The sequence below is a fragment of the Eublepharis macularius genome, chromosome 1 (genome assembly GCF_028583425.1).
Source record: "Eublepharis macularius isolate TG4126 chromosome 1, MPM_Emac_v1.0, whole genome shotgun sequence".
Lineage (NCBI taxonomy): Eukaryota > Metazoa > Chordata > Lepidosauria > Squamata > Eublepharidae > Eublepharis > Eublepharis macularius.
This window is the reverse complement of record NC_072790.1, coordinates 159,302,234-159,326,668: the sequence shown is the minus strand read 5'-3', so window position 1 is coordinate 159,326,668 and position 24,435 is coordinate 159,302,234. Positions and strand designations below refer to the sequence as shown.

The 24,435-nt window shown below is 40.3% G+C and overlaps 2 protein-coding genes across 3 annotated transcripts in view; one reads left to right on the top strand and one right to left on the bottom strand.

The window, feature by feature from the left end:
* The window catches only part of CNST (consortin, connexin sorting protein), a 90,672-nt gene extending 79,782 nt beyond the window's left edge, over positions 1-10,890 (bottom strand). For both annotated transcript variants that reach the window (XM_054975674.1, XM_054975681.1), the window contains exons 1-2: positions 10,792-10,890; positions 8,083-8,194 (exon numbers count right to left, since the gene is read on the bottom strand). The gene's annotated coding sequence lies outside the window, so the exon portion shown is untranslated. The remainder of the gene's footprint in view (positions 1-8,082; positions 8,195-10,791) is intronic.
* Positions 10,891-11,022: 132 nt separating this feature from the next.
* On the top strand, positions 11,023-24,435 carry TFB2M (transcription factor B2, mitochondrial). The gene is made up of 8 exons (XM_054982268.1): positions 11,023-11,412; positions 14,588-14,676; positions 14,895-15,048; positions 15,828-15,976; positions 16,818-16,907; positions 20,314-20,376; positions 21,212-21,363; positions 22,672-24,435. The coding sequence occupies exons 1-8, from the start codon at positions 11,094-11,096 to the stop codon at positions 22,853-22,855; spliced, it is 1,200 nt and encodes a 399-aa protein (XP_054838243.1). The 5' UTR covers positions 11,023-11,093; the 3' UTR covers positions 22,856-24,435.

Below are 24,435 nucleotides of genomic sequence, written 5' to 3'. Positions count from 1 at the left end.
ATTACAGAATTGTGGTCTGCCAGGAAGAGTTATTTCATATGGCAGTAGCTGCAAGGTAGGTGTGAGCAGCTTACTGGCAGCTCAACAGGATTTCTAATACTGTGGCTATTTCAAGAATGGGATCTGGCAACAATAGTTAAATTGACAAATTATATCTGAGTTATGGAAAAGCAGATAATTTTTTTGAACAAACTGATCTATCAGTATAACATGAATCAATTTTCAAGAAAAATAATTTTATTTAAGAGACATGTATTAGGGTTCATTTTATGAATGAAGCAATATATTTGAGATTTGTATACAATTAAAATAAAATTGCTGCAGAAGAACAAAAATGATGGACAAGACTGCTATAAGACTGGCAAGCAATCAACTTCAAAAAGAAAATCACATTTCTACCAACTGACAACCAAAGAAGAAGATAATATATCAGGTACTGGTGTTTCTATCAGTTGGCTATGATTCCAAAGTTTACTGTAATCATTTTACATTGATCTGTTCCACTTGTGTTTACTAGCTTTTATCGTTCCATTGAAAAGACACAATACAAATAAAAATATGTCTTACATAATTTACACAACTAAATTATTGCAGAATGTTATACCAGAACTTCTAACTGAAGTTAACATCCAATATATACTTGTTAGTTCTTGTACCACCCACTTTACTGAAGCTATACGACTTATCTTCCTCCTTCCATATTACCTTCTCAAATATGTTTGCAGAGTTCCATCTTAACCTTGCAATTAGTGAAGAAAAAGTAATACTTCCAGCCAGGTGAGCAGCATCTTGCTGAATGCACTGTTCACCCTACCCTGTCACAAATACCTACATGGGTGTTGCCTGATAAATTTGTTGTGGTTATCAGCAGAACTGAAATGGCATATACAATTGCAGCAAAGCAGCTGATCCTAGGAGTACCTTGCTCTCAGAGATCTGCCATTTCTCACTGAAAGATTTCTATTCTATTCATGCAAAACACAAGATGATAATCTGATTATGGATCTGAATGTACCAAAACTAAATTTATATTCTCATTCACTGAATTCAGATTAGGCTAATGAAAAGGGGAGGCAGGGAAGGACACAGGCAGCAGGAAGAGATTATGTCAAACCACTTGATAAACTCTTAATTCACCAAGATTGTTTCAGGTGGACAGCTGTGTTGGTCTGCTGCAGATTTCAGACCAACAAGATGTCCAGGGTATAAACTTTCAAGAGGTAAACTCCCTTCACCAGATAAGGTGCTATTGGATGGAAACCATGCTCTTTTAATTCATCAGTTTCATTCTGGAGACTCTCTCTGAAGTTCTTTTGTTCAATAATGGGAACTTTTACATTAGCATTACCTTTAATTCTCAATATGGTGCCATCTGTGGATAATTATAACTGTGAGGCAGGGCCATGCAGAAAGGGAAAAATTTTCTACAAACTTGGAGAGTTTACAGAACAATATGAAATCTTTAAAAAATTAAAGAGGTGATAACCCCACCCCTGCCGAACATTATCTATGCAAGTACAGCATCCATCCTCTCACTATGAAGTGCTGGAGAAGGATGACACTGCTTAAGCCCGAATACAAGGGAAAAGGCAGAAGCAACCACTGCCCCCCCTCCCACCACTCTCTGCAAAATGGTGGTGGTGGGGGGACAGATGGAGCAGCAGGGTAGCAAGGGAAGGGCAGAGAAGCATTGGGGGAAGCGAGATTCCCTTTTCCTGCAAGTTTGCTGTGGGAGGGGAAGAGTTGTAGCCTGAGTACTTCTGCTTCATCAGCTAGGCCTGCAGGAGCAGCACAGTTGAGGAACAGCAAGCAAGTCTTGCAGGTCCCCACTTGTAAAATATATCATTTGCAAGTCCATGAAGTAGGATTTATATCACCTAGAAGAGATGTCTTATGGTAAAAATAGATAAACGCTTCCAAAAATGTCAAAATTAAAACAGTATTTTTCAGGTTTCTAAGTAGGATTAGGCCAATAAAGTATACATTTATTCTAGACTGCACAATAATTGTGCAGAGAAACAGGTGAATTACAGTAATTGTGTTGCTTTCAAGACTTGAAATTCAATGCTGCATTTATAAAAGCACAGCAATCAGCACAGGAGGAAAATATGCAAAAATGTATATAGAATCACTTGTATGTTTTTATAAAGTGACAAGTGCTGATAGTGAATTAATATCTCATACAAAATCTCATACAAACATATCTGTCAGAGTGCCAGTTTGCTGTTCAGTTCTCGAGCCATAGCTACGCCATGTTCTCATATTATAATCTGTAGCTGTTTAGTTCTCTCCCTCCAGGCCCAGGTGCTGTCCAGGCCGCCTATATCCATGGGAATGAAGAATTCTCTTATCAACCCGTTCCGGCCGACCTTGACATCCTCGCCTTCCCAGGCTCTCTAGACAGGACTAAGGGGGGAGGCTGGGAATGGGTGTCTGAAGTATTGTTACTTTCATTTTGTGTGTCATTCTCAACAAAGCTTTCATTCAGCCAAGGCTTTTCTAGCCCTTGGAATATGGCTACCTGTATCCTGAGCATTGTCTTTCAATAAACCTTTTGGAATCAAGAAACTTTGTGCTTCTTGCAGAAGGGGGGAGACTAAGTCTAGATAACTGGGATTCCATAGTCTGACAATATCTACAAAGTCCTATACATAAATTACAATCATCACAACATATATTCAACTCCCTCCAATTCATCCAATGATTACAAAATTACATCAATGCAAACACTGCCATAAATATCAGAACCACAGATACATATTTATAGGCATAAAAAGGTGGCCATTATTCCAAAAGTCCAATACAAAAACAATTCATTATCTCGTATCTTCTTTCTCTCCTTCTCTTGCAGTGGCTGGAGTGAAGTCTTAAAGTGACAGACATCATTATTTGCAGGTAAGTGTAACAGTCTCTGTAATGATTTTCTAATGTCCTTTTTGTATTTCTTTCTACAGGTCAGATATTACAAACTGAGGGCACAACCCACCCACCCCCAACCAACAGAAAGCCAGCTCACTCTACCCATTTCATAACATCCACTTTTTCAAGAGCGGAGAAAATATCTAGTACACTCCCAAACCCCAAAGGTCTGCACCCAGTGCAATCTACAACAACAAATACTCAAATGATGGCCATTTTCCCGTTGTACGTGCATTTATAAAAGCAGCAAGAACATCTTTATGAAAAAAAGTTAAGAACGGTTTCTCTGGGTTTTTTTACACATGGGGTGAAAGAGGTTGAGGAAGAAGATTATTTTGGGATACTAATGCTCTTTCCATCTCCACTTTTCAATAGAGAGAATTGCTACTTAGCGCAGCTGCCTCACAGTGCAGCTCTGTTAGTGGTTTCTCTCATCATGAGATTATTGCATTATGTACAATCTCATTGTCTGATAGTGAGCATACTTTCAATCTCTTTAATATAGCCTCTCTACATATCATCTGCCTGCTCTCTCTCCACAGTAGAACATGCTGAAAATCCCTACTTTATTACACTCCTCCTTTCTCTCTCCACCCCCCTTGAAAAACACCTGATCCTAACCATCCTTCAGTGCAGAAAATAAGTTATCAATTCTGTTCAATGTGTAAATTGTGTATCCGCTAACACAGAGTAATATTCAAATCCTGGTTTCAAACATATTTATTTATTTATTTCATTTTATTCAACTTATACCCTGCCCTTCCCACAAACAGGTCAGGGCGGCTTCCAACAAAATATACCCTTGAAATACAATAAAAACATTACTAACACATTAATCCAAATAGCATAAAATTCAGGTGCCACTAGACAAATCAGGCTACTGCAAAATCACCATAAACCACGGGCACCACCATGATGTAACTCCAGGGCGGCTGCAAAAGCGGTCAGAAGGGGGAGACAAAAGCTGGCCCCTAGTCAAAGGCCCAGTGGAACATCTCCGTCTTGTAGATCCTGTGGAACTGTAAAAGGTCCCATATGGCCCAGATCTCCACTAGGAGGGCATTCCACCAGGCTGTGGCCAGGGCAGAAAAAGCCCTGACCCTAGTTAAAGCCAGCCAAATGTCCCTCGCGCTAGGGACGACCAGAAGTTGCTTGTCCGCAGAGTGCAAGTCCCTGTGGAGAACATAATGGGAGAGGCAGTCCCATAGGTATGTAGGTCCCAGTCTGTGGAGGGCTTTAAATACTAAAACCAGTACCTTGAACTGGATCTGTGAGCCAGTGCAGCTGGCACAACATAGGACAGATGTGCACCCTAAACGGAGTCCCTGTAAGGATGCATGCTGCTGCATTCTGAACTAGCCGTAACTTCTGGGTGAAGCCCAAAGGTGGCCCAGAGTAGAATGAGTTGCAGTAGTCCAGTCTAGAAGTGACTGTTGCATGGATTACTGAAGCTAGGTCCTCGGGCAAAAGATAGGGCACCAATTGCCTGACCTGCCGAAGATGAAAAAATGCAGATCTGGCAACAGCTGGCAAATGCAAATCTGGGCCTCCATAGAATAATAATGTTTGATTTATATACCACCCTTCAGGATGACTTAACACCCACTCAGAGTGATTTACAAAGTATGTGATTATTATCCCCATAACAAAACACCCTGTGAGGTGGGTGAGGCTGAGAGAGCTAGAAGCTGTGACTGACCCAAGGTCACCCAGCTGCCTTCAAGTGGAGAAGTGAGGAATCAAACCCAGTTCTCCAGATTAGAGTCCCGTGCTCTTAACCACTACACAAAACTGGCATCCAGGAAGTGTGGCATCCAGGAGCACACCCAGGTTCTTCATCATGGACGAAAGTGTGGCAGCCTGGAGCACACCCAGGCTTTTCACTGAGTGCAGCTGCACTCCATTGAGGGCTGGGAGCCAGATTCCCAATTCCATCACCCCACAACCCACATACAGAACCTGTCTTCTGGGGATCCAACTTCAGGTGACTCTGACACAACCATTCTGCCACAGCTTCCAGGTACGAGGCCAAAGAGTCCAGGGCAACATCTCACTGGCCGCCTATCAACAGACAGAGCTGGGTGTCATCAGCATACTGGTGACAGACCAGCCCAAAGCTACGAAACACCTGGGCAAGGGGACACATATAGATGTTAAATAACTTTGGGAAAGAATTGCCCCCTGAGGAATGCTGCACACCAAAGAATAGTGGGCAGACAACTGTTCGCCTAGTGCCACCCTCTGTCCCCAACCATGGAAAAAGGAGCTCAGCCATTGCAGGGCTGTCCCACGGATCCCTACAGTGGAGAGGCAGTGAGCCAAAAGATCATGGTTGACTCGCCCTGATCCAAGAGTCACCGCAAATCATCTGTTAGGACGACCAGAACTGTCTCTGTACCATGACCGGGCCGGAAGCTGGATTGGAATGGGTCCAGGGTCAAACTTTGGTCAAAAGCTAACTTAAATTAGTATTAGTGCATATGTACTGATAATCCATGGTCAAATCTGACAATGCAAAGAAGCAGAGAATTCGTGCAGGAGGAGTAGGGAAGGTATATTTGAGCCTGCTAGCCATTTCCATTTCCAGTGGTTGCCAGCACTGAGCGCATGTGAATTCCCATGTAGGATCAAGGGGAAAAAAATTAAAACACACAGAGAGAATAGCTGGCTATTTCATAATCTGTAGGAGAAACTAATTTAAAACTACCGAGAGCTGTAGGTTATACTTTCAGTCATATAACATGCTATGTAGATCAACATTATAAATTTATTTTTAAAATTAGGCCACTATTTTTGGAAACTGTCAACTCCTACTTTGGTGTCTGCCCTTTAAAGCAGGAGAAAAGGCAGCTGACTCTTTCTGCCTATTTTTGCTGTAGTCCTGTAGCACGCTGCTCCCCTCACCTGCTGTTGCAGTGATGAGGTCTTCATGTACCGTGGAGGGAATGGGCAGGAGGAGATGTGGAAGATCAATGGAGGCTACCTTTTGTCTTGTCTCAACCATAGATTTAAAGGGGGAATATCTAGTTGTCTGGGTAACAGATGGCAATCCTGCTATTATCTTACATGACAAAATATTTGGTTTGGTAAGTATATTTGCTCTCTATAGCACTGAGAATATTTTTTATTTCTTTATGATGAAAACATAGTAATAGCTCAGGTGCTTACATACTCTTATACCAACCATGTTCATTTTCCCCCAAAGATGCCATGGTTTTCTGTTGGCATTTAATATTTAACTTGCAAATACTTGAGTTTCAGTTGCACGATTTGAGTCCAGTGGCACTTTAGAGACCAACAAGATTTTCAGGGTGTAAGTTATTGACAGTCAGAGCTCCTTTCTTCAGTTTCATCTTGTTGACTATTACCTCTTAAATTCCTGTTACATTTTTAAAATTATATTTTTAAAGATGGACTGCTGGAATCCTTGCTGATTTCCTAATGATTAAACTGAAGGCTAAAAAAATGTTCTTGAAAGCTGTGACAAAGGTTCAGTAAACAAATTACTTCTTTCAGCAACAAACACCAAAATACTTTTCTTCTGGATAAGATTTTCTTTAAAAAAAATGTTTATCCGCTTCTCTGAACACATGTAGATTTCAATCTAATGCTTAATGTACAGTGATGATCCTGCCCTTCTAGCTATAAAAAATACTCTTTCAAACACACAATTCAGGTTTAAACTGTTAGCTATGAATATACAAATGAGTCTAACACTGATATTCTTTGCATCCAATATTTAACTTAAAAGTAGTACAAGGCAGCATTTCCTGTTTTGAACAGTTGCTAACATTAATAATAATAACATTTGATTTATATACCACCCTTCAGGACAACTTAATGCTCACTCAGAGCGGTTTACAAAGTATTTTGTTATCATCCCCACAACAAAACACCCTGTGAGGTGGGTGGGTGAGAGAGCTCCAAGAGAGCTGGGACTGACCCAAGGTCACCCAGCTGACCTTCAAGTGGAAGAGTGGGGAATCAAACCTGGTTCTCTAGATTAGAGTTCCGCACTCTTAACCACTACACCAAACTGGCTCTTGTTTCTATTATATCTTCAGTACAGTCAGGCAAAAAGAACGTGGATATACTATAATATGCAGTGTAAAAATATACACAGGACATGATCCAGACAAAATTAATTATTTTCAGTCCCACTGATTTTGATGAGGAAAATTTAAACACATGTAAAACTCCAGCTTGTTTTCAAAATAATATACTACAGTAGAGATGCATTAAACAATTAAATAAATGGTATTGGGAATGCTTAAAACAGAACTAAGAGAATTACCTTTTACTGTAAGAAGTCAATTTAAAATATAAATAGCATGTTTTAACTATTGTGATTCTAAAGTCTCTCTGCTAGGCAATTATAACACCATGAATTAAAACTATAGGGTTTAGCATTTTTTTAAAGATAGCAGTTTACAAGACAAACTGGTCTTAAGCAACATAGGTTTATGTATTTGGCTTTGCTTTGCCTTGGGTGGGGGCTCAATGACCCCCTAAATGGGTAGTTAACCCCTAAAGGATCAGGCAGTAAAGCAGACTCCATGATTCTGGATGCTCTTCCCAAGAAATAAAGACATGCTAAGCATCTTAATGTACGTACTTGAAGATGAAAAGCTAAGTGAGGTCAGTGTGAGCACAGGCTTCAGAGCTAGTAACGTTGAGAAACAGGGAGAGATTAGCAGGGTCTACAAATAAAGTGGGAGCAATACAAGGCACAGAACCCATGTACTTCACACAGGGGCAGGTTTGTGGCATGAGGAAAGTCCCCTGATAAAAAGGAAAAATGTACTGGAATCAGCGATGGGCAGTGACCAATTTGGCAGAGAAGCTAGAGGCTGATGAAGCTGCTTGGTGTTCATCATGCCCATGAGTTTTGAGGAAGAGAGTTCAGAGAATAAAGCAGAGGCTCAGCTCCCAGATTCAATACTTCATGACAGCTTCCATACACTTTTCAATAACAACAAGAAGCTTCAGCAGGAAGGGTCCCATTGGCAGAAAAATCCCATCACATGAGTAGAATTCCACTTGTGTTGTTTTGGATACCACCCAATATTTCCACAATACTCAGAACATTGAAAGTTCAGCAACACTTGGAATTCTTACCATATTCTTGTGCCTTATCCCTCTGAAACTAGAAAATTCACTTACCATTTTCTTAATTCTTAAACTGCTTCTCAAGAATGTTACAGATGCAAGGAGATGAAGTCTTTTAAGCACCAAAGAACTTATGCACAGTTGCCTGGTATCTGCTCATTCTGCACTAAATAAACAAACAACATATATAAATTTCTAGCCAGTTGCCTCTCTTCTCTCTATAGAGAGGGAAAATGAGAATTAATGTGCAAGTACTATTAAGACTTAAATTTCAGGGCACAAGACAAGTATGGCAAATTAACTGATCCCATTTCCCCCAAAAAACAAGCTTCCAAATTAAATGCTTCTATCAGCACAACCAGCGCAATCACTAACATATATTCTAAATATGTCAATGTGCAAGTCTAGCAAAGTTTGAGGAAGCAAGACAAATTCTGTGGCTTGGACTCAGATTAACTTCAGACACATCCAGCGATTGTTTTGACTTTTAAAATTTGAACAGAGCAGCACCACACAATGACAAACTGCTTTGGGGGAAGTCTCCTATGTTTTGCCAGTTGTTCGCCATGTGAAATCTTGTGGGAAGAATAAGGCATTGCTGTTCAAGAAATATAAGTTCAAAATCTCCTTGGCCATGCATACTTAGTTACACATTATCTCTGAACCTCAACCTACTCCCAACAGGACTACTTTATTTAGGCAAAGGAAAAGTGATCTTTTGGAAACTTTGATGGTAGTAGGAATTTAGGAATAGTATCAAATACATGGGGCAGAGGCAGAATAGGAAAAACTATTCAGTGTCCTTTTGCAGGCTCTTAATATGAACTAAACACCAGCTCTAAAGAACTATGAAACTTGCCAGATCATCTATGTAAAACACAAGCAAATTCTGACTACTACACTTATGAAGCTGAACAACTTCTTTAATTACTTAGAGGAGCACCTTTAAAATGAAGACTATATTCTACAACATACATAAATATATTATTCATAATACATTAAAAACAAGCAAAAGTTTATATTAAAATCACAAGCAAAAGAAAAAAGAACAAGAAGTCAACCACTATGAATCCTCTTGCTCATGCAAAACATTATTCTATGTATGTTAGTGGACAGAGTGTTGCAGTACAATCCTAAACAGTTACAGCCATCTAAGCTGATTGATTTCCAATTGACTTAGAAGGGTATAACTCTGCTTTGGATTGAACTTTTAGACAAAGATCTGAGGGAATGATTCAAATTTCCACTCAGGCATGAAACTAATTGCATGACCTTGGATGAGTCACTCTTGCACAGCCTAACTTACCTCACAGGGTTGTTGTGAGGACAAAAGTGAGGGGGGGGAGACCAACCAGTTCTCTGAATTCCTTGGTGGCAGGACAAGATTTTTTAAAAAGGTAGATAGCTAAAAGAGACTATTTGTGCAGATTGGCAAGACACATACTAGAACTACAAATCTTATTTTTATATTTTTCTGGCAGTTCTGCTCAGCCCAGGGTCACAGGTCTCCTTGCTTAACCTGAACTTTAAATGTGTCTTTTTGGTTTTAAAAAATCATGCTTCAGAGCAGAGTGATAAGGCATAGCAATCTGGGCAGTTTGCAGGCAACTATGAAGAATGATACAACATTTAGGAATGTACTCAAGTGCTCTAAGTACTGAGTTACCACACCTCACTGACCTTTCCAGTTCTGTTTAACACCCTTACAACAAAACTGACTGAGTAAAGGTGGAAATATCACTTGAACTAAACCTCAACACAAGTATAAGATCCTGAATAGAGCTGAAAGTAATTAAAAACAAAATAATAAGCAGAAAGCTTTATTACTGTGCCTCACATAGTTAATTTCCACCTAGTGAAGAATATGAAAAATGCATTTATATTGTTTTGCTATTTATACATTGCCTTTCTCTCCCATGGGGACCCAAAGCAGCTTACAATATTCTCCTCTCCTCCATTTTATTCTTAAAGCAACAATCTTATTAGGTAGGTTAGGCTGAAAACATGTGACTGGCACACAGCCAGTCAGTGAGCTTCAATGGCAGTGTGAGGATTTGAACCTGGGTCTCTCAGATCCTAGTCAGGTGTTTTAACTACTATCCCACACTGTCTGAGAACAACTATCCCAAGGTAGATAATCACGTATGATTATTGTACACGTGCCTGTTTCTACAGACAAACATTCAAGAGGACAGATGTCCAAGTGTTGTGTATGGTATGTGAAGTTGTTCCAAGCTGGAGATAAAATCAAGGACCTGCTTATGGCCTTAACTTGTCACACAGTGTTCTCTTGAGACTAAGACGTGATGACCCTACCAGTTTCACCCCGATCTTCTTAGAGGAAGGATGAAACACAAGCGTGGTAAGTTACACAGTGCTAAGGGTTGTTCAGGGCCGACAGTCTGAAAGCTGCCCTAGCCAAAAACGGCTAAACAGAGTATAATACCAGAGTCCACCCTTCAAAGCAGCCTCTGGGGATCTGTTGCAATTCCGGGAGATCTCCACGCCCCACCTGGAGGCTGGCAACCCTATGGTTAACCTATACGAAGCTATGGCAGAGGGGAGACCTTCCGCTTTTCAGCCCTAGTCTCACACAACACAGACTCTTCCGCAGCAAGCGCGCTTCTGTCTACCCCTTAGAGGCTCCAGAGGCAGCAAGCAGCTCCACACACAAGCCCAACCAGCGTCTCCGGACTCGAAGAAGGACCCCACAGGTAGCGACAGCTCCAAGGAGCCCGGCTTGGACAGCCTTCCGTTCCTTACCTCAGCGCACAGCCGCTGCTTGAAGATGCGCCAGCCTCTTACGCCGCAACACAACAACCGAAGCCAAACCATACACAGAGCTACCTGTGGCCCGACTGCGGGCTCCAGAGAGCGGCGGTGGCTAAAAGTGAGCACAAACGCCTAGAGAAGACTGGCCTCAACGGAAACGGAAGTTGATGAGACGGTCCGCTCGCTAAAGCAGTCCGGACGCGTGTTCCCATCAAGGTCGTTCCCCCTGCGCACACGTGTAGGTGGCGGGGTTTGGCGTGTGCCGCGCGAAGGTGCTGAATTCAACAGCAGGGATGGCGATGTCTCCGCCTGCGCTGTCAGGGAGGCCTTTGGTGCTGGCGCCGGCCTTGGCCGGTTTGTGGCACGCAGTGCGAGGCCTAGCAGGACAAAGCGAGAGTCGTCATTGCTTGGCAAAAGCTCACTTTCCTCTGCGGATCCCAGAGGCAGCTGAGGCCACCCGGGCGGTCATGGAGAACAGCCGGGCCCCTCCGCCGCTGCGAAGGTTTATCGCCTGCCCCGACCTGGCGCGTGTTGTGGGCTCCCGGCTAGGTGACTACCAAGGCCTGCAGCTCACCGGCAGGCGCCCGCCACTTATACTGGAGTGCGAGCCAGGTGAGGTTCTCCCCCTCGGTCTTAATCGCTGTGCTGCTACCCCTTGATGCGGTTGACTTTCTGAGGGGAGGACAAGGGTGTTGTTCAGGGGAGGGTTAAATAATAACAATGTATTATTGGCATCTGAAGAAGTGAGCTGTGACTCACGAAAGCTCATATCCGACCACAAATTTATTATTGTTTATTTAAAATATTTTTATTCTGCTTTTCCATCTAGTCAGGGCCCCCAAGGCGGTGAACAACAATGGAAAGCCCATATATATGCATTTAAAAACATAAACAGAAGAATAGTCAAATCAAGTTTATTATTACAGTATGTGACCAGTACATATAAAACCATTTGCAAATCAGTTTAAAAACAGTTGAGACTGGATACAGGGGAAGAACAATGAATAAATATAAGAGTAAAAAAATAAGATCATCATAAATTAGTTGTTTAAGCTGCCTTATGTGATTTACGTTGCTTGTAGACCTGGGCACAGAATCTTGCTACTTGACGTGTTGTCTGGTAATTCCGATCAGACAAAAGATAATCAAGTTTGATTTTATTTGAACTTCCAGGGAATCTTTCTACTAATGGACTGATGGTTTCCGCTCTAATTTTACTATGACTTGGGCAGTTAAAGAAGATGTGCTCCATTGAGTCAATTTCTCTTAGGGGACAGGAACAAAGCCTAAGAGAGTAAGGGACAGCTTTAAACTTTCCTTCCAGAACGGCAGAGGGTAGAGTTGAACTTCTAGCTAAAGTAAATGCCCTTCTGGAGTGAGAAGAAGAGTTGGTAAATGATACAAAATGCTATAAATAATGTAAATAAAAATAAATTTTAACGTCTTCATATGCTGGTGGAAGATAATGGTACTGGTTATAGTTGCAGGTCTTGGACTATTCTGAACAACATACACATTTTCTGATAAAGTTTCTTTCACAAACTGAAGAAATTTGGATCAATCCATAATTTGTTCACATTTGGAGGTTTGTTTGTATTAGGGCCCCTTTTGTTTATAGTATGGCTCCCAATGTTGTGCCCATGGTGCCTACCAACACCTTTTCTTGTACCAGATGTTTTTAGAAGTGGGTGAGACCTAGTGGAGCTTTTTGAGTTGTTTCTTTGTTTATGGAGTAATACTGACAGTGGCCTTATGTAAAGGATTTTACCTGTGTAAATAACAGATTGATTTTCTAAAAATCTAGAGGGACTTCAGACTAAACCCAATTGGGTTGCACAGCTAAAATGCTTAATGCAGCTAGCTGCAACCTCTATTGAAGTCATCAGATCGTCCCAATTGGAATGTATGTTTTTTATTTGTGTAGAAGTTCACTAAGATCACTACATTAAATTTTGGTCACTTTTCAAAAATCATCTGTGTTCCTATCAGAATCTCTCTCTTAGTATACACATGCGCAGGAATTCTCACCAGCACTATCTATTGTTGTGTCAGGCTGTAGGTTTGAATTGCTGGTTAAAAATGGCTTGTCTCAAGTAAAGGAGATATAGCCAGGAGAAGCAGCATATTTTCTTTTCCCTTTTGTGTAAATATGTTAGAGTGTACAAAATGGAGGTAGTTTCAGGTGGGTAGTTGTGTTGGTCCTGGGTTGGACCTGGATCTTACAAATGGATCTTACAGTATGAAGACAGATACTACCAAATGAGGGCTTCTTAGGTTGCTCAATATGTATCCTTATTTTGTATATATGTAAGAAGATATTTGTTGTTTTGGTTGCCTCCCCCCTAATTGCATCTTGTCCCTCCTCTCCTTCTCTCCCCTCTCCCCCCTCCTCTTCTGTATTTGACCAGTTTGTATCAGGCATCTGACGAAGAGAACTTGATTCTCGAAAGCTTATGCTGCAATAAAATTGGTTAGTCTTAAAGGTGCTACTGGACTCTTTTTGATTTTAAAAATATGTTAATTTTAAAAGGCATTCTGTTAATCAGAGTTTAAATCTGAAATGTTGAAGAGCTGTGCTTAATCTCGCTAACATTTAATCTCTCTTACTCCTTTGGCAGCCATTTGTGGTTGTGCCCCTCACCCTCTGTTAGATTTTGAAAGGATCCCATATATTTTAAAAGATTACGGAACTCTGACTTAAAAAGATTACTGAGAGTTTAAAATAAGTTTCCAGACTAAAACATAGTTAAAAAATAAACCCCTTAATTAAAAGCCTGGGTGAACAGAAATGTTTTGGCCTGGGGCCTAAAAAAATGATATAGATATCAGGCAAGCCTCAAGGAAAAGGGCATTCCATAAGTGAGATGACACTACTGAAAAAGCCCTAAAAAGCGCTATTTATTCACAGGCGACTTGCACGTGTGCATGCACAGACACCTCTATTTTTATACATAAACTGAATTACAAGCAAAAAATTTTTTTTAAAGCCCTGTTGCTGGTTGCCATTCATTTCACCTCTGAAGGCCAGGACACATCGAGCAGATAGTAATTGGCAGGCTGGGCAGTATTGGATATATGGTTCTTCAGTACCCTGGCCTCAAGCCAAGATGAAAAACTTGCTTGCCACTAGCAAGTTGAGTGCTGTTGCGGAACAGCAGTGATTAAAATAGCCCTTTTTTCAATGGAGAAGCTACCTATGGAAACGTGATATTGTAAAAGAACTCCCTCATTAACAAAATTAGACTTTTGTGGAGTTCAACTAAGGAAAATTATGCTTTAGATGTAGAGTTACAGTTGTAACCTGATTCCGTGCTTGTTTACACAGACTCTCATTGGGTTGGATCTTGTGATCCATTAGTGCCTTCTGGTGATGATTTCAGATCTTTTTCTTGTCCTCCTGTTCCCACTAGCCCCATCTGACCCCAGGAAATTTGATTCCCATGGTTGTGGAACCTACACAAACTAACATCCATTTGGATTGGGAAGGTGCAGCAGAAAGGGAGCAAATGTACTCTTCCATTAGGAGACAGAAGGGAGATTTTGCTTCCTTCTCTTTTCCAGTGTGGCCTTCTGACGTGCATTGCGATTAGTCCATATAGGTCCCTCAATCTGGGAATAAACATAACTGGGTTTGAAAGGAACAGTTTTTACATGTTTTTACATGTTTATATTTTACTTTTGTTATGTTAGGTGTTGTTTAATTTCATTTAAAGTCGAATGGTATGAAGCGCTGCTGTTAGTAAGCTAATTTCAATGTAAAGTATTGAACTTATTTATTTATTTTTAGGTCCTGGGATCTTGACCCGAACACTGCTCAATACTGGTTCCCGAGTGATAGCACTAGAGAGCAATAATGCCTTTCTTCCTGATCTGGAGGTACTTCTTAGTTATTTAAAAGAACAATGGCACTCATGAGCATTTGTAGTTAAATATAATTTCCAACATCTCTTCTTAAAGGATCTTCATAGAAAGGGTGGAAAGACTGCTCTGGAGAGGCGCTTTTGGTCTGAATAGACAATATTAGATTGACTAATTGACTGACAGTATAATGTAACTTCAGATGTTCATATAACCTTCTAATGGTTCACTTTTAGTCTCTAAAGAAGAAGTTAGATGGACAACTGGAAGTGGTGCACTGTGACTTCTTCAGATTGGACCCTATTGGTTTTGGATCAGTGAGGCCTCCTGTTATGTATTCTGAGAGACTTCTTGAGAATTTGGGCATTCTGCCTGTTCCTTGGACAGCAGGTAAATCTTAATGCTTCAGGTATTCCTGCGACTTGAGGCTAGACAGGTGACAACCCAAGAAAGGGCCTTCTCAGTTGTGGCACCAAAACTTTGGAGCTTCCTCTTCGGGGAGATTCACTGTTTTCCACTGTTGCTGTCTTCTGGCAGTGGGTGAAGACTTTTGTTTCGTTTGGCATATCCTCAATAACTGTTATTGGCCCTCCTTCCTATTCTTGGTGCTGTGTGCTTGTATTTGTTTTTATTAAATTATTTTTATACTATTTAAAATATTGTTTTCAGTTTAAATTGTTTAAAATGTTGTAATTTTAAATGTTTACCACCTTGGGGGCTCTATTTGGGTAGAAAGATGGCTTACAAATGTTTTAAACAAATAAAAATAAAATAGTGAAATAACAACCATAAAATGCCACAAGTTAAAGCATCTTTCAGTTCACCAAAAACTCTTTGGAAGAAGAATATCTTCATGGATGTCTCAAAAAATCTACTAATGGGATGAAACTTGCCTCCCAAGGGAGAAAGTTCCATAACTGTGGAGAAAGACTTGACCTTTGTTGCTGCCAACCTATCTTCTGATAGTAACAGCGTACAGAATGGATTCTTGGTAGAGGCATATTCTGGAGTCATTAATGGAATAGAAAGATTCTTACAAAAGATACAGATTCAATTGCCTCTTCCTTTAAAAACAAATGACATATCCATATTGTTTACAATATTAGGGTTGTTGAGATCATGCAGAACAAATTGTAATTATTACATATTTTTGTGCCTTTTCAAAACAGATATTCCTGTAAAAGTGGTTGGAATTGTCCCACAAAAAAGAGAAAGGAATCTACTTTGGAAGCTTGTTTATGCTTTATATGAATGCAGTTCTATATATAAATATGGAAGAGTAGAATTGAACGTATTTGTCAGTGAAAAAGAGTACAAGGTAACTTATGTAGAGGAACCTTGAAATAGTTTCCTTAAGTAAGAATTATTTTTAATAAGGTATGTTGAGATTATACTTATTTGTTAGGTTTAGCTTTAATTTGGAAGGCAGATCTGCGCTTATTTCTGCAAATTATTATATCAATCACTATCAATAGCAATCTCTTTGATATATTATTTAAACAGAGGAAGCAAATCATTTAAAGATTTTTACAATCTATATTTTTGCCTGTCAGAGGTCAATTTTAAGGAAAGTTACTGAATCTATTTGGGAGATTTATTCTAGATGGGGTGGATGGGTGTGGGGGTATACATGTGAGGTGAGGAGAGATTATAATTGGTCTTCAATAGTTTGTAATCTCTTTAGCCAGTTTTCTTAAATGTTATCCTGATCTATGTATTTAACTGTTTGTTTTTTACTGCAGTCCACCTCATACTTTAAGGTATAGAGAGATTTGTCGCAAATCTAAAATAATATTTTCACTACTGTACAGAAGTTGTGGAGTATAGGTTTTTTCATTTGATGGTTTTACTTTTATTGAGTAGATTAACAAATGAATAAAAATTACAGTTTTGTAACAGTTATTATTCCCCCTTTGGGAGTGAAGTAATGTACAGTAAATAAAAGTAAAATGGCATGTGTAAGTCCATGCCAGTAGGGTGGGTATTTCTGTAGTAGCATATAATTTCCTTATCAGAAGCCATATGAAAAGCTATCTAAACTATAATTGTACTGTGGTGTGATTTTGCAACTTTCTGCCTTAATCAAGCTTTTGTGTCTTTTCATGAAAAAATCTGTTTGCTTGTTCAAACAAATATGTTCATGTTGTGTAAATTGCCAGACTCTTGTTGCAAAGCCTGAAGATCCAAGAATTTATCAAGCCCTAAGTGTACTTTGGCAAACAGCCTGTGATGTTCAGCTTCTGCACATGGTAAATACCTATTCATTTTCAATATGAATTTTTATACAAATATATTGGTCCTGCAGCATTAAATGATTTGCTGACTTGCTGTCAAACATGTTACTGTCCCCAAACCCCCACCTTGCTGACCAAAAGCAAAATACATAAAATCAGGCAATATATCTTCTGGGCCATGGTCTTGTGGGAGAGCACAAGGTATTGGTGAATCTAACACCCCCCTCCACATTGTGGTATGGAAGCAGAAAGTGCTACCAAGGGTGTTAAAAACTTCAGAAGAGCTCTGCTGGATCAGATCAGTTGTCCATCTAGTCCAACATCTGTTATGCAGCAGCCAACCAGTTGCCATTGAGGGCCAACCAAAAAGGCATAGAGGCCAAGTCTTTTTTCCTGAAGTTGCCTTCTAGCCCTGGTATTTGGAGGCTTAATGGTGGTAGAGAGTGCCTGCCTCTGCGACCATGATCTTCATTGGAAGTCTCCCATCCAATTACTAACCAAGGCTGACCCTGCTTAGCCTCTAAGATTTGATGCCATCAGCTCACTTGAGCTATCCAGGTCAGGGCATTTGGAGGTTTTACTGCCTCTGAATGTGGATGTTACCTTTAGTCACCAAAGTGCCCCTCCAGTGCACCCCATAAGGCACAGGAAAGTGCTGCCAGAAGGAATTCTCCCTTTAGTGTCTTGTGCTGTATGAGGTGTTGTTTTGGAGGGGTCTCTTTCCTTGGGGGTTGCTTTTCAGAGGTGTGTAGGAGGTGCCACTGGAGGAGTCTTAAAAGCTCTTGTGTGGGTAGGGTTGGCTTGAGCATTTTAGATCCCCTCCATTTCAGTTTATCAAGCGTTTCACCATAATGAATTGGTCAGCTGTGCATTCCTTCTCTGGGAATTAACAGTGAACTGAGTGCTTAAATACTTAGACTGGGATCCAGATTGCTGAATATGCTATTTTTGTTCAATCTAGGATTTTGTGGTTTTCTTGAAAAGCCCTAGATGAAATTTTTGGAATCTTCTATTTCAGCATTTAGTTCTATGACAGACTCCCCCTTCACTCTCCCCACTGTGAGGCAGATTTCCCCTTCAAAATTCAGTTTGACTGAGCAGCCACAAGTGGTGTGGCTTTGAAAGTTTGTTCATACCATCCTGACACACAGATATAATTTTGTTTTTTTTAGCCTAGCTTAGGAACTTGATGGGGAAAAGCAGGAGCCTTCTTCCTTTGTATTGGAAATCACACTATAGACTGTATAGCATGCAAAAAGAAATAACAGCTTTTTTAACAGGCAGAGATTGAGCAAGTTTAGTCAGGGGATGGAAATACGGGAGTAAAATTTTGTTGGTATTACAGAATATACCTTGTGTAACAGGCAAAATAGTACCATTGAAACTTATTTTCATATATTTTTGGTTCTTAATAGTGAGAGGTGTTTTACTTAATAATTCTTCAGGAAGTTGTCTATGACCGTTCAGATTTTCTGGAGTTAGTCACTTTCTTTGTGTACCTAACTCGCTCCTTTCTTGAAACTAGAGGGTATTTCTGTCTCCTGAGTAGTCTAACAAACTGTGTTCCCTTCACAACAGACCTGGGGTCCTCCTTAGAGCCAAACTCCCTTCGAAACTGGGCTGGAATTAATCTTCTCCTCAGAAGATATAACACTTTTTCTTTTTGGCTTGAAAGGGAGTCTCAACCCACTACCTAATCACTCTTGCCAAAATACACTCCCAGTTCTCTGGTGTCTGTGTGAAGCATACTTCAGCTTATGCTAGCACTTAGGACTTTGAATTCTCAGAATTCTTCCTCAGGACAATAATACTACAGTTAAGGTAAAGGAGTCTTCTTTCTTCACTCTAAAGGTGAACCTGTCTGACTTTTCTTATCAGACTCCCTGACTCCAAATCCTGTTAGAAATTGACTGACAGCCTTCAGACTGGTTCTAACTGACCAATCAGAGAAGAGGGAAGCAGCCTGTCACTCAACTTCTCCATTCTAGGAAATAGTTATCCCTTCCCCTCCCAGCTCTCTGATTTTGTTGCACTTCGGAAACCTGCTGTTAAGTGCAGTCCACTACATGTGCAAACTTTGGTTGTAAAACTGTCCCGAGGCAGAGGTCTCAGTGTCTGGTACCTGGGGCTCTGCCAGGCCTCAGGTAAGGAGAGACAGGGTAGGGTTGCATCACTCAAGATCTCTGCCACCTCCCCCCGCTCACACTCTTTGCCTTGAGCTGCAGCACCTCTTGTCTCCTCCCTAGCCTGAATGTAGAGCCTCCCTTTGATTCCCATTCCCTGCCCCCAAGTCACTAGCCAATTTCAGGCCTGAGGACATAACTTTATATGGGGTAAGCCATCCCTGCTTTCTGAGTCTTGTGGGGCAATTGCGACTCTAGGCTGGGTGGAACTGAGAGTCTGCCTTCTCTGGCTGCAGTGTCTTTGTGCCCTGCCTGAGGAAGCGGGATGTGACCGTGTTCCACGTTCTGAGCCTGGCAGGGTTGCAAGCCAGCAACTGGGCTGTTGCTGGGGCCATCAGCCAGCCACGTGGGAGGTGCATGCTGCAGTCAGATGGTTGCCCCCATGCTCAGGCAGTGTAGCTGTCCCACCAGACAGATTTTGTGGGTAATTAACTCCGGCTGCCCACCTGCCATTCACTCACCCCTGACCCCCTTTGCAGTGATAGGAGAGGCAAGAGTGGCAGCCAGGGGTCCCTGCATGGCTAGAAGCCCTTGGAGGGGAATAGGTGGTGGTATTGCTCCTGGACAGAAGCCTGAAGGGGTAGGAGTGTTCTGGATCACCAAAAAGTCAGAGGATATTGTCCATTTGCAGCCTGATATTTAACACATTGATTCCAGTGTCAGTCCTACTGAATTCAGGAGACAGTTCCAAATAATCATGCATCACACTGCAGCCTTATATCCAAGTAAACATCAGGCTAAGTGGTTGGGGCCATCATATTTTAAAACTTCAACTGTAATCTATGTAGTCAGAATCTGTGGCTGGTTTTTAGGTCTTAAATAGCATCTGTGTACTAAATTAATATAGACAATGGTTTCAGAGGATTTTGTGAAGATTCATTTCATAGTTGGCTTGGACCTAAAGTGTTTTAATTCAAGGTATGTTATGAAAGGACATGATACAGCAGAAGGTCTGTACTGGCCATTGCCTAGTTGGGAGGCTATTTGAAAACCATATGAATGCTATCTGAAGTTCTAGGAAAGGGATGTAAGTGTAAATAATGGATATCCTACTTGTATAGAAAATAGAGTAATTCATGTAGAGTGCTGGCTGAATTCAGTGACTGAGACCATTTCAGTTGTCTTTACTCCGTCCCACCCCTGCACCAGTTCCATGTTGATGGTCTGAATTTTAGAAAGGGTTCAGTCATGTTGCGAGTCTGAATTTTAAAAAGATTATATATTTTTGTCCCTTCTAGGAGCCTTGGTCTTCATTTTTAACTAATTCAAGAAATGGTGGACTTTCCATACCAAAGAGTGTGGTAAGCTTAACACTCCTGAATTCTGATGCAAATGCAATGGTAGTACCTAGATTGAATATGTACAATATGTACAAAAATGCTCATAAAACAGAGGCTTGTATCCAGCCTAAAGAGCCTTCCTCCAACTTAAGAGGCTCCTTTTCCTTTGGGAGAACCACTTAAGTTGCAGCAATGCTCTTTAGCTTGATGAAAGGTGTCCAGCTTTGCGCAGTGGAGTGGTAGGATAGGGGTAGGATTATTATGGTTGAGGAAAGTATGCTGATTCATGAAACACTTCACCAGCACCGCTGAAAATACACCAGTGTCTTACTTTTTTTTTTTTTGGTGTCTTACTTTGTGAAGATCACCTGGACTGTTAAAATGATTTATTTGACGAATACCAGGATTTAGAGACAGATCTGCCACATCTTATTTGGCTTAAGAACCTAGTAGGAGGTAGTGAGCCAAAGCATGAACTTAAAACTTCAAAATGCCGACTTAATAAGTGGAATGGAGTCTCATTAGACAAAATGCCTACTATAGCTACTGATACCTTGATCCATAAAATTATTTTTGTGTGTGCTAAATCCAAGTTGCAGAACTTCCTATTGCTATGGTTACATGCATACCTCATGACAATGTGTAATCTTCACAGTCCAAAAGAATCTAAAGATGCTAGAGAGCAATATACTTCAGATAATTTTTTTTGCCAGCAATTTTGTATACTGACTTCAAGTTCCTCATGAACTTTTCAAGTGACTTATGCCCCCCTGCAGGTTACTTCTGGACAGGAATATTAGCTGACATATGTACAAAATGCAATTTTAATGAAGTACGCTTTTTGTTTTACATACAGCTGCTGCAGAATGACCACTTATGCTTAGTACGAATGACACCTCGGAAGAATTTATTTACAGACAGCTTGACAACCACTAATTCAAGTATATTTATTCTTATGGTAAAACAATGTCTTGCTAAATGCAAAACAAAACTGGTAGACAAATTAAAGTAAGTAAAAGTCAGATCTATCAATTGACAATAAATGTAGAAAAGAATTTAACAGAATATGGCAGTTGTGTACATCTGAATAATGTAAAGTGTTTTGAAGCTAAAATACACTTTCCTATGTAGTGTTGGCATTGTGTGGCTGCAGTTGGTTAGATCAGTCAGCACTGTGGCTGAGTAACTGAATACAGTGGCTGTGATTCAAGAACTTGTGTAGTCACAAAGGGACAGGCATGCCCAGTAGTAGTTTTGATTTTGTTTTCTTTGAACAGCATACCATATAAAAATCAATTTTTAATCTGTTTCAAAAATAGGTTGCTGTGTGATTTGGGGAACAGCTGCCTGAGAAACATACATCTATAGCCCATTTTAGACATACATAACTAATGGTGCAGTTCTTTGGTTCCATGCCAGGGGCATGACCAGTAGAATTTTTTTTCCACTTTGATCAGCAATAACCATGACTTATCAAAAACAGCTTTTGAAACTCCCTTCATTTTCAGCCAGCTGCTGCGTCAGAAGCATGTTTCTTCAAAAGCATCCTATAAAATTGCTGTAGCACATTAAATTGTGCATTGAAATCAGTGGTGTAGTCAAAATTTCATAGTAATTTTTCAGACAATATTAAGTAATGCTATATTGTAGAATTTATTAACAGTAAGGATTATGTTCAGTATAGCCATGATTGGAGGATAATTATTTTACAGGAATCTGATGTTTTATTTCTTTTTGGTTTGGGCGTGGCATGTGACGTTTATCAAAGGCCAGCTTGGACAATAGAAAGCAACTCAGCTTACTTAGCATGGTATGGAGGGTGTGCTTTCCCACCTTGCTCATCTGCCCTAACTCGGAACATCTGTAGTGGAGCCTGACCTCTGAATAGGGTATATGGAAGTATAAATCACGCAGTTGATTTCCCAGGTTTTATGCTGTCTTCATTTGGATATTTGGAGGTAGAATGGGCATGTTGGATGAGAGGGTCAGACAGACTTGCTTGCACATCACTCCACATAGGGAAAGGGGCACTATCATCTGGCCTAACCTACTATGTTCCAATAACAAACATTAAAAAAACCCACCATAGATACTTTGGTTTTTCTTCTTTTTAATATTTTATTTTTTATAACAAAAGGGGAATACAGAAAAAGAAGGATAAAAGGGCCAAGATATTTTGGTTTTTTCTGATTGTTTTTGACAGCTGTTTTCATTGCTTACAGTAAGATTATATATGGTGATTGTTTTTAACAGCAGCTGAAGTTGTATTATCCTTAACTAGTCAAGTGTTAACTATTTTTTTCTAATATCTTTCAGTTTATGGAGTTCTGAGAGTGGGAAGAAGCTGTTGAGACAGCTAGAGATACCAGAAAATATCACAACAGGCAATTTATACCCAGAAGAGTACAAACGCCTTTTTGAGGCTATGGAACACTCTAATGAATTTGACCAAAGCTGGCTTTATCATTCCTTGGAAGATAATAGGGGCATAATTTTTTGAACTGAAGCCTGCTTATTTCAGAAAGCCTCTTTTTGACTTGCAGCATGATGCAAAAGAAAAAAAAATAACTTGAAATCTTTAGTGATAAAGATGATTTTTGTGCAGATGACAATGATGCCTCTTGAAAAAGACAGACTGTTCAGGTGCAAGCAATGAGAATATGTTTGATTCTGAGTAGTTTGAAGTTGGCATTTTCTGGGGTACAATGAAAAAAACCCTTTGTTGTAAAAAAACCCCAACCTGTTACTGAGGGAACTTGTCTTTAGTCTTTGTATTGCATGTGATTTGCATTTGGAAAACAGGTCAAATACGCCAAGCCTATAGTTGCTTTCAGAGATAGTAAGAATGTTGAATACAGTATGGGCTCATGGTATGCAACCCCCATTTTTCAGATTGAAAAAGCAAGATGTTGCCAAAATAGCAGTGAGCAAAAGGAGCAAAGCACAGCAGGCACCAACTGCATTTCCAGTTTAAAGATTTCCCCCTCCCACTATGTTGTACTAAACATGGCAGCAGCTTTGTGAAAATCCCATCTTAACAAAAATAGATTGCAATTTATAGAAATGGTATGAGTTAAAAGATTCCAGTTTTTCTGGCTTCCCACTTCTTGCTACCCTGAATCCCCTTGAAATGCCATTCCTGTAGTTTGTTGGGTCCATAGGGAACAGTGGGGGAGGCAGCACTGAGTTCATGCAAGATTTGGGAGAGAGTGACTTGTGCTGATTCTCTTTCTCCCTTGCTGCTTCTCCCTGTTCCATATCCCTCATTCCTGAGGATCCTTCAGCACTTGTGATTTTTCAGAAGGCGCACTGACAGGCCCTTCCACAAACTCATTGTTCTGTAGGATTGAATACCAGGTATATATATTGAACATATGGTGGTGATTGTGTTCTCTGAGCAGGGCTTGAACTACTGTGTAAATTGTAAGAGCTTTGTCTCTAAACCTCTTCCTAATTTTTGTTACCTTTTATGTAAATATTTGTGTTAATTTTTAAATTAAACATAAAAGTTCAGTAGAATTCTGTGTCAATATAAGATTACATCTACAAAGAGGATATGGTATTTAAGCATTTTAGGTCACTTTTTCCCATGAGGGAGCCAAACTTGCTTACAAAAACAAATCTGGGCTGATCTGGATCCACCAAGCTGCATGTGAACCCTGAGCCAAGAGCCCTTTTGGATTTTGTCCTTCAGCTCACAAAGGTTTGCTCCTCTGGACCTGCTTTGACTAAATGCCTGCCAAGAAGAACTTAGATGAGCATTGGTTGCTGCCAACTTACCTACAGCAAACCAGCAGGATTTTTTTCTAGTATCTTCCTACCTACTCAGAATCACTTGAGTGGTTCTGGTTGCCATAGGCAAAAATGGGTTTGATCCTATCATTTCATTCAATAAAGTGCTCAACCTTCATCCAGTGTAGCAATAAAAACATTGTGTCAAATTTTGCAGTTAAATGCTACCACCAGTGGCTAAAATTGATAGCTATTTTTGTTTCTGTGTTAACATGAGTTTTTCCCTGAAGGAAGGCTCTATGCTTAGCTGACGGTAGTAGTAGGATCCTACCCTTTGTCTCTATAGGG